This window comes from Pseudorasbora parva, chromosome 11 (genome assembly GCF_024679245.1).
Source record: "Pseudorasbora parva isolate DD20220531a chromosome 11, ASM2467924v1, whole genome shotgun sequence".
Lineage (NCBI taxonomy): Eukaryota > Metazoa > Chordata > Actinopteri > Cypriniformes > Gobionidae > Pseudorasbora > Pseudorasbora parva.
In genome coordinates this window covers 19,868,112-19,882,529 of record NC_090182.1, presented here as the reverse complement: position 1 = coordinate 19,882,529, position 14,418 = coordinate 19,868,112, and the positions used below count along the sequence as shown (strand labels likewise).

General features: G+C 38.0%; 1 protein-coding gene across 1 annotated transcript; it reads right to left on the bottom strand.

Annotated features, from left to right (window-relative positions):
- Positions 1-279: 279 nt before the first annotated feature.
- Positions 280-14,022, bottom strand: cenpi (centromere protein I). Its single transcript, XM_067456537.1, has 20 exons — positions 13,753-14,022; positions 13,349-13,486; positions 13,040-13,158; positions 12,500-12,607; positions 12,341-12,389; positions 12,202-12,248; positions 11,972-12,061; positions 11,747-11,884; positions 11,086-11,211; positions 7,321-7,441; positions 7,084-7,178; positions 6,701-6,818; positions 4,655-4,719; positions 4,269-4,378; positions 3,366-3,501; positions 3,083-3,207; positions 2,157-2,205; positions 1,470-1,688; positions 1,013-1,054; positions 280-863 (listed from the first exon to the last, which is right to left on the bottom strand). The coding sequence occupies exons 1-20, from the start codon at positions 13,913-13,915 to the stop codon at positions 726-728; spliced, it is 2,196 nt and encodes a 731-aa protein (XP_067312638.1). The 5' UTR covers positions 13,916-14,022; the 3' UTR covers positions 280-725.
- Positions 14,023-14,418: the final 396 nt, after the last annotated feature.

Here is a 14,418-nt window from a genome sequence, read left to right as displayed (position 1 = left end):
AGAAAACAATGGTCTTTATATTGAATTTTAAAGCAGTCATTAAAGAGTTTAAATTCAATGAATCTATTAAATTCAATGGATAGAACAAATTTACAATTTAGGTCGTCATTAAATGGTGCAAATGCAGTCATCTTGAATTTGTCAGTACGATCATGCTTTTTTAAATGTTAAAAACAGATTTGTTGTGTGATTACTCTGAAAATAATACTATACTGAATCAAATATACAAAGAATCAATCACGCAAGTTCACGTGTCCCCAAAAAAACAAGTTAAGCGGATTCTAACATATACCTCATGCTACATCTAGGAGCAAAGGGTTTATTTTATTGTGAGATTGGTCAAAGATACATAGCCACATCTGGTTTATAGGAATAAACAAGACTATTTCATAATCTTTGACATATCAGTTTTAAATCGCTATAAATAATGGGAATTGTATTTTATATGGCAGTTAAAGCGGTCATAATCATGTTTTTTTCTTCAAATACTAAGCTTTATCACAATGTTTTAGTTCTGTTTTCTCTGCACAAAAGATAAAATGCAACAAAAAAAGGCTAAAAATATACACAACTTTAGAAAAGACAGGAAAGTAACAAAAGGGCTTGTAATGTACATTTAGTATTTACAGTTATGCAAGTGGTTCCTTTCTGCCCTCTTATGGAGGATGATTATAAAATATATACATGTTTTATGAATCCCCTGACACCTGGACTTCCTGCCAGCATCAAGTCTGACTCGTGGGTTGCTGGTCTTGACAGCTCACTGAGGAGCCGTGGCCAGTGTTGGTCTGAATAAAGTTGTTGAGGCCATCAAATCCTTGATTAAATAGAAACTCCATATACCAGTTCCAGTGCTTCCCGCTCTGCAAACATGAAAAGAACAGTTATTGTGTGGACTATTGCAATAGGATATGACTGTGTTAAAGCATGCTCTCGTGTCGATCAGAAATCAAATCTATGAGAGATGAACGCCAGAAAAGTTTTTAATAAAAAGGATATGCTATAACATTACCTTTATGGAACCAAGATCCACATCCTTCCTCTCCGGCCAACACTAATAAAGAAAACACATAAATATTCATCATCCTCCCTCTGCTTTAAATCTCAGTAGTACGCTGCTGAACGTTGCAGTCGGACCAAAAAAGGTACTTATATTATTAAAGATGATGAAAACACCAGTCTCACACAGCTTCCATGAATAATAAAATGTGATTCTGTATTAATGGATCATCTATAAAAGATACATTAACACCACATTTATCTTCTTGTCCAATCCTAAAGTTATTAGTGAAAAGTGGAGGCTTCACTGGCCCCAATAGTGACACAAGGCTTAACACTTGATGTAATAATTATCTTGCACAGCTGACTCGCATTCCTTCACTCCAATTAAGATGACAGTCAAGCATCACTGTACCAATGAGAGTTCTTATGCTTTTTAAATGTTACTAATGTGCGAACATCTCACTCACCCTCTGATGAAATTCGATGGCGTAGCTGAAAAGTGCCGGGTGGTGGATGAGGTCGAAACGGCACCAGGGCTCTGCTACTTTACTCAGGGCAATTAGATCCTTGTCGATCTCAAGGTCTGAACCAGGGATGCACCACCACGAGTTCCACATGGAGTTCACCATGGCTTGAAGGTTCCGATTAAACTCCTTGTACGTGTTTCTGCTAATGTGGAAGGGTTGCTGTAACGTAAGAAAACGTTAAATATGAAACTAAATTCAAGACCACAAGTGTTTGTGGGTAAAATAGCATCTGGTGCCACTAAAGGGATCTCATAAATTACACAGTGAGAAAATAACCGCCATGTGAGTGAATAAACACCTTCACCCATATATTTTAAATTACAATCCTGTGATCAAATTATTTGGCCATTTCATTTACTGCAATGCCAGTGCCATGCTCATATTTGAGGCTCCTTTGTCTCACTGTTATTCAATCATGAAGACTCCTTTCACTCCCAGCAGGTAAGGTGAAGATTACAGCAATAGCCTCCAAGAACTTCATTGTAAATTCTTAAAAGCACAGCTTGAAGATCTTTCTAATTTGCCTATTAGGGGTAAATTATTCAGACAAAAAACCTCCTGCATACACACAGTTGGCTTTTCATGACTTTGCTGTGCTCATTTTATGACACAATATCCCCTCATTACCTCTCTCTGCTGCTCGTGTTTCTTAGCCAAGGTCAGATTCTTCCGGTATCTGAGAAATTTATAAAACAACAGGATTTTATTATTAAAATTATAATATTATAGTAAAATGAATCTATAATCAGAGACCATCATTTAGGTTAAGAAAAAAGGTGACAGTAAACACAATTACATTGTTTAATGTGAAATGTGCAGTGTTATATGCTGTTTTTTTAAACTTCCCATTCATCAAAGAAAAATCTCAACTGTTTTCAACAATGATAATAAGAAATGTTTCCTGAGCACCAAATGAGCATATTAGAATATTTTTGAATGATCATGTGACACTGAAGACTGGAGTAATGGCTGCTGAAAATTCAACCACTGCATGGCTGCTTCAGATTACTTAGAATAGTCATGTGGCCAATTTATGCGTTTTTTATTTTATTTTTATTTGTCCTTTTTGGAGGTTAGCAGTATAATTCCCTATCCGATCGCTCATCTCAATTTCTTTTTCTTTGTAATCAAAGTCATACATATAGCATCATAGTGAGTAAATTACTTTTTATTTTTGGATGAACTCTCCCTTAAAGTCTTTACAGCAGCACTGATCAGTTTGTTTGCCGAAGCAGATGAAAGGATCTTCATACTTCATTTCATCTATTGCTTACAGGCGTCGTGCCATGGCAATGTAATGCATTTGAAGGTTCAGGCTGTTGCCCTCAGTTTAGCCAGAAGCACACAGGTGTTCCACTGCCATGGGAACTGCACATGCAATGAAGAGTAACTTACCCTCACATGGCTCACTCACCCAATGTACAGCAAACTCTTCCAGAAGATGCCCTTAATCTAGCATGGTCAGGCTAATATCTCAAGCAAAAAAAATTCCCTAGGATTGACCAGAGTGATAAAATGACCCATAAAGCTCGTTATAGCTCACAATATAGTACCTGTACATGATGTAGCCAAGCCTATCCACACTGATAGAGTCTGTGGCAAAGAGAGCTGGGTAGAACACCCCAGCCGGAGGCATGATGATCAGAGGCAAGCTGTACTTCAGAAACATGTCACACACCTAGACATGACAAAAGTCATCAACATCAGTGTTTGTGGGATTAAATCTACTCGACAAAAATCAGCACATAAATCTTAGTGAAACTCAGGCAGAAACGTCAGTGAATGGCACTTTGCCAAGAACATCATGTTAATTAAGTTGATCATAGCTGAGTGTACCGTCTCATAGAAAGCAAGTGTCTGGTTGAGCAGAAGAATGTGGCAGTTCTCCAGACAGAGTCCCTCAGATGCCAAGAGTCCCACAAAGCGCACAAGCTCCATAACAGAGTTCATGAAGTCAGACAAGGTCATAGTCCTAGAAAGGGGAGTGTATTATTACACAAAAACTTTTAAAGGCTTACACAAAATAACACACGAAAAACGAGTTCTTCTTGCAGAACAAACTATTTTTCTCCAAAAGAGAACAATAAATCAGCTTTAAATCACACCTAGAACACCAGATGTGTCTTTGTGCTATGCTTGGCACCCACATAATTCGCACAGCACAGAGACCCAAAGAAAAAAAAGGGAATAATGGGTGTATCGCATTGATGCATGGCACACTGGCGCAGTCAGACAAGGTTTTACCCTTGATCATAATTTCTCCTTCAGCTGTGCACTTCAGTAATGTAATAAAAAAAATAACCAAATCAGCAGCAAGAGAAAAGCAATACATGGCAGGCGAGGGGCAAAAACCCACCGCACTTCATTACACACCGTTTCACAGAACAATTTCGAGGTAAACGAGGTTCAGACAGAGCCCCACCATAGGAGCAGTTCATTGATCTCTTTTAAATATAAAGAAAGCTGTAGTGGTAAAACCTCAGGCAAGGCTTTTAAGCGTATAAATCACTGGAGTGTGGTCCCAGTTCTTCACTCAGTAAAGTGCAAGTCATATTTAAGACAACAGCCTTCGTATTATATTATTGCTTAACACCATTTCCTCACATACATGGCCTTGGTTACTTCGGCAAAAAGAAAAGATTTTTCAGTTGTTGAAAATCTGTTTATAACTGATCAATTGTGCAAAATAAGCCCAGCCAAGAATTCAAAAAATAAAAAAATATTATATACATTACTCACATGGTGCTGTTGCCGTTATGACTGATATCCAAACCACCCTCTGATGCGCTGACGGAATGCCATGTCAGCCACTTCACCAGCATGCTATTCAGACACTCGATGACACTACACTGTGAGGAGGACAATGTAAAAAGGCAAATTCAGATAAGGTGGAAAAAAATTCAACACCTGTTTCCAACTGCTGCAAGAATAATCACAAAACCACTCAAACAACATCACAAGAAGTGTAAAGATGCCTAGGCTTAAGTGTGAAAAGAGTAATTTACTTTTGTCTGAACTGTTTGAGCATTCATTGACAAAATTATGGCTCATGTAATATTCATTCTTGATAAAAAACTATAGAAAGGAAACAAATAAGAGTAAATTTTAAAAAACAACATACAAACCTTGAAAAATACTGTAGAGGTAAAATAAAGTTGTTTCAGTGGCTCAAAGAGAAGTTTATGCATGTCTACAGACAAAGGAAAAAAACATTATTCAAGTTAAAGTTGTTTGTACAGGATTTAAAGAATTTTCTACACTGACCTATAAAATTCTAACAACAATAAAATATTATATTCATCTTATCAATTAAGGATGTAAAAACACCATTAACATTAGCATGTTCATTTTTAAAGTCCCATGACCCGGAGGTTGCATGCAACTGATTTGATTTTAGTGCTGTGACGCATTTCCAAGTGAAACGGAATATTGAGTAGAGGGAAGGGTTTTACTTCAGCGCTCCTCCTCTCCATCTCTCGCTCATAGCAAACTAACGGTTGGAGGGGAGTGGTTAAAGATATTAAAACCCAAGCCATCAAACTGCCATCATCTGAGAAAGAATGCTAGCCTAGAAATCTAGACGCACCCTAGCGGCAGCAAATCTAATCTGCCCGCGAGTGTTGTCTAGCAACTCTCAATACACTTCTGAGCTGTAAACGCCAAACTCTTGACGGTCCAGTCACATCGTGTATAGAGTTGGTGGGTGGGGCTTAACACAATGACCCCAGAGTTGCGCTTGCGTGCTTCTAGTAAACACAGAAACTGGCAAACGGCGGTCATTCGAATCAGCTTTAACCCTGACTCTGGAAGACTTGGAATTAAGCTTTTCTCTGAGAAAAGAACGGCACTGAAGTCATTCTTAAGAAGGGAAGATGTGTTTTGCCGACCGGATACAGCGAATTTTTAATCTATCAACAAGCTCTGCTTCACCATCATTGCTCTGGTTGGTTGTAGCACTGGTAGCTCTATCCTATCGCGTGCAGAAGGAGTTTGAAAGACAACCGTTTATCCCGCCCCTCGGATTGAGCCCAGTCAATGGTGAATTTCCAGAACAAACATCCTGATGTGGGTCTGGCTTGTCAGGCTAAAAGAATGCCATTCCAGACCAGAAGTAACTTATCAGATTTTGATTAAAGATTACCACAGCAAACATTTTTTTTCTGTTTTATTTATTAACTTAATTGCTCGCCCCACCTGTAATGTGTGCTAACAAACTAAATAACATTGATTTCACAAGGACTCTAACTAATGTTATTGTTATTGGCCCCATATGAAAATCTGAAAACATCTGAAGGGTCTAATATTTATCGGTTTAAAGGGTTAGTTCACCCAAAAATGAAAATTCTGTCAATAATTTAATCATGGCCAATAATCATGGCCAGCAGCCATATCACCCTGTAGCCCAAGACTGGTTTCCCACTGAAGCCAAGCAGGGCTGAGCCTGGTCAGTACCTGGATAGGAGACCAACTGGGAAAACCAGGTAGCTGCTATTAGATGTGTTAGTGAGGCCAGCAGGGGGCGCTCACCCTGTGGTCTGTGTGGGTCCTAACGCCCCAGTATAGTGATGGGGACACTATACTGACAAAGAGCACCGTCTTTCAGATGAGACGTTAAACCGAGGTCCTGACTCTCTGTGGTCGTTAAAAATCCCAGGATGCCTTTCGGAAAAAGAGTAGGGGTGTAACCCTGGTATCCTGGCCAAATTTGCCCATTGGCCTCTGTCCATCATGGCCTCCAAATCATCCCCATATCCTGATTGGCTTCATCACTAGGTCTCCTCTCCACCAATCAGCTGGTGTGTGGTGAGCATTCTGGCGCAATATGGCTGCCGTCACATCATCCAGGTGGATGCTGCACATTGGTGGTGGTTGAGGAGATTCCCCCCTTCAATGCAAAGCGCTTTGAGTGCCATGAAAAGCGCTATATAAATCGAACACATTATTATTATGAATTACTTACCCTAATGTCGTTCGACACCTGTAAGACCTCCATTCATATTCGGAACACAAATGAAATTGGCCGACATTTTCATATCGGTGCATCTCTCGTAATTATCTATGATACTGCTACCTACTTCTGTTTTTAACAAATTCCCTAAACTAGCAATTCAAAAGAGTTTTTTTTTTTTTTAAACTACTCTGACTGTAACAAAGATAATTGAGACACTCACAAATGCTGGGCATCAAGGGAATGTCACTGAGAAGATCCAGGATCTGCGGCCGGAGCAAAGAGCCATCCCACACACTCAGGAACTTATAAAGAAAACTCTCCGTGCTGGAGAATCCCTCCTGAGAACAACGTACAGACACAAACCCTGTCAACGTGCAACTGGAGGATTTAACAAATAGGGAGATCATTCAGGAATACAGAAAAGAAATAAAGCAAAGCAGAGAAATAATTGAAAGATGTCCTAGGGTTAGTGGAATAAACTGCAACGCATTTCTTTTTTTTTTTTACATGTTTCTCATATTAAACATCCAACCTTGAGGCTTGGTTAAAAAACAAGGTTTATTTCCTATTGGGCAATATAGGTCTTCTGTTGCTCAGTTGTACCTGCAGAAACTGCTGTGAGAAGAAGATGGTGCTCAGAAAGCGACAGGCTTCAGAACTGGTGTCAGAACTCCCATCCACAGGACACAGTAAAAACTCTGCCCAAAAAACATGACAATTAGCCATATTATGGTGCAGAACTCAACATGTAAATCAGAAGTTGCAATTTGAAAGGGCAATATACAAACTGGGAGAGACTAAAAGACTGTAACGCTAGGCATTACAGCATGAAAAATGTACCCTCTTGTAATGAGTGTCCAAGCCAAAAGTTAAGGCGCAGAAAGGCAGATTCATCCTGTACACAGTCCAGGTAGTGCAAAGCCAGTGCTGATCCCAGCAGTGAACCCATCTGGGCAGGCAGCTGAAAAGGAGTGATGACTTTAGTATTAAGCAGCAAAATGCTATGCAACATGCATCTGTACAACATAGCCAGTATATCATATACAAGAGCTGTCAAAACAGCTGGAGGCAAATAAACCAATCCAGTCATACTTCTGGCTCCTTTGAGACCTGCACTGAAACCTACAGTTTAGTACAACAGTTTGGATGAAACATTCTGCCATTCTACATTCTCACTATTTCCAAAAACTATAATTTGTGTCACTCTACGAACAGCTGCCTCTCAATATGGGACTTTTGCAAATAATAAATAAATAATACTAAGTGACAGATTGACAACGGAAATGACTGATTCTTTCTGTAATTAACAAGCAAATGTAACATTCATCTGTGAAACGTTCTAATGATGGGGTTGCCACGGCGAGAAAGAATCCTTCCCGAAGGCCACAAATGTTTTTCTCCACACTCTACTACAGTCTTTCTCAAACCTCCCCTTTTGCAGACTGCAAATTCCCTTAAAGTGTGGCACAGGAACACTCTGACAATGTTCCATTAGTCCAGAATGAAGCATAAATGTCAGCAGATCTTTAAAAGAGATTTAATAAGCCTTATCAGGTCAGTGGATCTGCCAGGTAGACTGTTTGCAAGATGCCTTTAAAAATTGTAAACATTTGATGACTTGCCAATTGAGATTGTAATGTTGTTTAGTACTTACAGAGATGCCAGTGTTTGTGTAAAATAAAAGTTTAGAGTTGTTTAATGTTCATCTGCAAAGTTGACTGCTGTGAAAGACTGCAGTAAATATCAAACCAATATAATGAGGTGTCAGATTTAATGACGTGCTCATTGATCAGTCTTGTGAAGGCTTAGCTCCACCAAGTGGCCAAACCACAGTAGTGCAGGTCTTTGTTTACAAATCACATCAGTTGAATGTGATGCATAAATATGCAATATAATGCAATGCATTTTGTATTTAAAGATCCCAAGTAATAAATATCCTTTATTTTGCACCCCAAAAAATACACTGCTGGGGGGCATTCCAGAAAGCAAGGTTAACATAAGCATAAGGTGTTCATCATCTTTCTTTACTATTGTTAGAACTACCTCGAACTAAAGCGGCATCTCTTCGGAGCTGTCATTTTCTTAAATGAACGACAATATTTCATATAAACTTCTTACGCTAGACAAATTTTTATTTTCCTTTATTTTCAACGCGATCACCTTGTACCCAAACCATTTAGAATGTAAGGCATTTGTTTGTCGATTACAAACAAGCTCCTCGGCGCTGCGTTTGCAGGACTCATGTTTCCCCCTGTAGAGGATTTTAAAAAAGTGACACGAGTGGAAGGGAGGCGGCAGCGCCGGGACAGTGTGTGTGTGAGAGCGGGAGGCAGAGCGGCAGAAAGATGCGACAGAGTTGCGAAATAGCATCCGCGGCTCACGGCTGTTATTTCAAATAGCGCAGCATATTTTAAACTAATCAGTTAACCGGTTTCAACCGGCTAATGAGGTTCGGTTCGGTGGTCGGTCAAGAAAACGTTTCGTTTTCGCCATCCCTATTGGGCATGTGCCGATATCAATTTTTTTATGTTGAGATTAATTCCTGAAGCTTTTATCACGGTATACGATATTATCGCGGTATTGAAATAAGTTGCAAAAAAAGTGTTGTCATAGCATAACAGCTTTAAGAACTATTTTTGTAATAAAAATAACTAAATGTTTAAATACAATAATACAATGCACCAAAAAAATATACAGCTCTGGGAAAAGTTAAGAGACCACTTAACATTGAGCAATGTTGTGTGTGTGTGTGTGTGTGTGTGTGTGTGTGTGTCAGGGCTCTACATAGCGCCCATTTTGGGCGCATTTACGCCTGAAAATTACTGCGTGCGACTGTGAAAAAATATTTAGGCGCACCAGTGCGAGTGACCCAATTGATTCTCATGAATGGATGTGTAATACAATCAGAATAAAAACTAAGCTACAACTCCCGAAGTGCATCAACACTGAGAAACTGTTAGGCTACGTTTCCTACTGCAATCAACTGCTTTTCAGGCCTTCAGTCAGCAGAAAAAGTGCAAAAAAGTGTGCGATGGACGGACTACACTTCAAACAATGATTGTTTACAAGGTTAAATGGGTCTGAAGAGGCAGCCATGCACACTTTAGTCAAATCAAAATTAACTGGAAATACCACATTTGGATTATCATAAACAAGCTCAGAAATGAACGAATGCTTGGGGCAAAAATGCCATCAAAAAATAATGTATTAATAATACATTTAGAAAGCCCTTGAGTTCTTGAGTTCAATCTTTATCACACATGCTGTTTAAAAAAATTACTAACATGTATAAAATGAGCGAGTATATCATGAAGATTTTTTTCCAAACCGTGTTTTTGTCTTATCCTGAATCACTATGTTACACATAAAACAAGTGTTTATATTCCCGCTGCGGATTAGCACAGTATCTGCGCGACTCACCATAGACACAAACAGAGAGAAGTAAATCCGGCTGCAATGTTCTTGCGCAAGACGCATGCAGTTCTGTTTATGAAGCGCCAGAGCGCCAAAATTCACGGCTTAATTGCTTTTGCTCCGAGTACTGGTATGATTGTATGTGATACTTATCTTGTACAAAAGTCCAATAAACAAGTTGATATTAAGTAACAACGTTTCAGCCACAACACTGTCTATTTAGTGGAAATCAAAGCCACACCAGTCCAGAACTAATTCGCATTCATTCAACTAATTTGCATTCAACATTCATAAAACATAATTTACAAATGTAAATGTGTCTAAATCCCACTTCAGATAGAGCTCTGCAGTGCAAAACTGGATCTTTTGATGCATATCTCATTTGATTGGAAACAGTCTTAATTGTTCTAACTGAATTTATTGTTAAATTAACATTTTAAAAACAACTTTTCTATTTTAATTTAAGAAATTGACAGATGATGCATACATTTAATAAGATCAGAAAACATATAATGGTAAAATTGCCCCTGGACATTAATTTAAAGGGACATATCGTCCTGTAATGGGAAAGTTATAATTGGAATGCGTTTGATGGATTAGAAAATACTCCTAAATTGTTGACTGTGCTCCTAAATTTTTTTTAATTAGGAGCACAAGTGCTCCTCAAGAAAAAAGTTAGCGTAGAGCCCTGTGTGTGTGTGTGTGTGTGTGTATATATATGCAGTATATGTGTCTATGTGTGTATGTATATATTTTGTTTGTTTTTATTTACTTAATCCTTTTGCGTAGCCTATGTATCCTTCTTTAGTTTCGCCTATTGAGCTGAAACTTGTTACTATGTTAAAGTTTTTCAAATGATGATGATGATCATCTTTAAATTATATATATATATATATATATATATATATATATATATATATATATATATATATATATATATATATATATATATATATAGATATAGATATATATATATATATATATAAAGCCATCAAAATAAAAGTTACATTTAACAAAGTAATTGTGACAGAAATATATTAATGTTGTACAGTAGAATTTAGTTAAGTCTCAGTGTAATAATAATGCCACCAAGGTTGCTCTGCCCACAAAAAGGTCATTGCTGTTTGCAAACACAAAATGTTTGTATAGATGAGATATGTTTTGAGAGAAAGAAAAAGCTATGTGCATTACCTCTATATTGTGAATGTTCTCCAGTAGCTCTTTGAAGGAACGGAGCTCCTGCAGACGGAACACCTTCTTGCTGGAGTTGCTGTCGAATGCTGAGCTCAATGGAGGTATCGCTAGATGATGTAGTTTCTATGAATATTAGATAGTGAGAAACATTGATTTACTTATTGCCCCCCCATTTCTATGAGTTCAGAGCATAACTTAAGGCTGGAATACACTAGACAACCTTTGCAAGTCAGTTTGCAAATTTTGAACTGCTGCAGTTGACTGATTTCACAGAAAAATGCATAATGTATGGCGACATCATAATTTTTTTAAGACTTCAGAATTTGATTTCATCCAATGTGATGTTTTATGTTTTGTTTTTAAGTATTTTGAGCCAATTTTAGAATATAATTTATTTTCATGTGTCATGCATCTCATGCATAAAGTGCATGTTTCTGTGTGAGTTTGATGTTTGGGAATATTTGAAAGTATGGTAGAGCATGATCCGTAGTTGTTTAGTACATAATGCCTAGCGTTTCCCTGTAACCAGAGACAAAATAGACAAGTATATGATGCCTAGTGTTTAGGTCTGTGAAAGTCGTGACATGCATTCCAAACTTTAGTTGACAGGTCAGTGATCTGTGAAGCTCTTTACATTATTACACTGATGACATCATACCCTCTTCCTGGAGGATGGCTTCTCTTTCACATCTAGGCTCAGGCTTAGGCTCTGGTCAACTAAAACTGCACCCTTGTTTTTTCTCTGCACAGCACTCAGAGCCACTTTCCAGGTGGAGTTGTGATTCTTGAATCCAGTCTGAAGAAAAAAATGCAGTCTAAGAGCCTGAAACATCTGACAGAAGAGAAAAATTCTGCTGGAGAAAACGGTAATGAAAACACTAACCCTCGCTCTTGATGGAAGAGAGAGCGTCACTATATCTGGGCGGAACACTTTGTAGAGTGCTAGAAGTTGTGTGAGAAATGGTTGTCTGCCCTTATAGAGGAGAAAGGGAGGAAAAACAAAAGCACTGGTCAGATAAAATTTATTAAATTAAAAAAAATTCTAACACTACAGTAAATCTACATTCATAATAAAGAATATTGAGGCATTTATTTTATAGACCGGATCTATACCATTTTGGCTTGAATATCCAAAAGTTTCCTGACTCTGTATGGGTGAACTGTGAAGTTGAAGAAGGAAAAAAAAATAGAACATCATGTACTAAATGTAGCATTCACAGACATATAAAATTTAAGCCACTTAAGAACTCACCATGTTCCCGCATCGTTAAAAGGTACAACAAGTGGCAAATAAAAGGGCACTGGAAGGGGAAAAAATAGCTTATTAAGTTAACATGAAAAATAGTACCAGTGAACATGACCGCATGGACATATACTAAATTAAAATATGCATTTGCAAAATACAACTAACCAGATTTTCTTCAGTCACAAAGCTGAAAATGAAGCCATAAATGGATCTCAAGTTGTCTTTGCAGTCAATCAGGTCAAAAACAGTGAGTACCCAGCGGACAAAGAGAACCTTAAAAGAAAACATGTTACTAAGAGAGTGAACTAAAACTTACATGTCAAAATGAAATTAAAGTAGTTAGTGACGTTTTCTTCCATATTGTATCATACATTAAAAGTATAATAGATTTAAAAAAGAAACATAGGGCAGAGACTCTATGCATTGGTTGTTGATTAGATTTTGAGATATCAAAACTGGAGACAGATGAAGTGAGTTCCAATGATTGGAGAAGTCCCACACTTTTCCAAAGAGAAGTATGCCGTTTTAATCGGAAGAACAAGTTATATTGAAATTAAAATTAAATTAAACATTCACATGTATAGCACGTTCACAATGAGATGTATAAATGAATGAACCCAATTTTTGAATTTTCATTCTCATGCAGCAGACACAAAAACAAAAAGACAGCCATTTCTCCAATAACATATAACCATCAACCCTTACCTGTGCATTCAGTGGCATTTTCCCTACACATAGCCACGACACCCCCTTCACAATGGCCTCCTGTGGCACCACTGTGGCAGGTATCAAAAACTTCAGCACTCTGGTACAGTTCGCACTTCCTGTTGGATAAACTAAAGTTAATAATCTATGTGATGAACCACTAAAGGTACTTGCAGAATGAGGATGAGAAACCACTGACATCTGTGACTGATCTCATAGCTACAATGTTTCTTATGATGAATTCATTCTCATGTTTCTAAGTAAACAAATACAATTAGCTGAGAAATCCGTTTGTCCTCATTACATTACCTGCATTGAGGCTTAAAGCCAAGTCCAGAAGCATTGTGATGACCTCCGGAGGAAGACCTTTACAGACTGCCACTGTTTCGACCACCACTATATTCCTCTCAAGCTCATCATTTCCTCTGACTACTGTGCCAGCTTCCACTGTAACATACAAAAATATATGTAAATAGAGAATACGACACGAAACAGTTAGATGTGATACAGCATCTTATGACGAGACCGTCAACACATAAACAAAAGACCTAACGTTAACAGTCTGAATATGTCCCAAGTGAAGTCGTTAGCAGATTTATTAAATAACCAAAAACAAACAAAATAAAGCAAATAAACATTTTCGCACTGTTAAATTGTAAGAATCTAAAAAAAATTGTAATACGTCTCTGTAATGTCTGTCCTGCTGCACTTACCCTGAGACAGATACTTCACCGCGAGACTAAAAGGATCCGCCTCGCCTTTTCTTTTTTCTTTTTCTGCCAAACGCAGACTCCTGTTACTCGCAGAGGAGATGGAGGTATCTATTTCTCCGGACGGCTCGGAGACTAACCCCGTAAGGTTAGATAAATCGGTCATTTTTCGCTACATAATATTATTTGTTATTTCTCGCGTGTTTGTCTACGTAACCCATTCAAACCAAACGCCAAATCTGCCGCGACCGTTTGGACATGCGCACTTGAGCACTTCCTGTACGACCACGAATGTTGCCAAGTACGCCGATTTTCCGCGGAATTTGGCTACTTGTTAAAACTTTACTACACATACCCGTGGGTTGAAAAACGACCCCAGTAATGTGATATTTAACTCCCGTAATGCGATCTTTACCGGATACCCCACAGAAAAGCCATTAGGCTAGTAATGGGCTATGGTTTTGAGTAGTAATTGTGCGGCTTTTGTTGGGAAAACCTTGCAACCCTTAGCGCTTCCCCAATGAACTGAAGTTTTTTTTTTTTTTTTATTAATGCAAAGAACAATAACATAATCTATCAAGAACAATATAAAAGGAAAAAGAAAGGAGAAAAAAAAAAAAAAAAAAAAAAAGAAAAAAAAAAGAAGGTTGCCAGGGAAATAAATTCAGA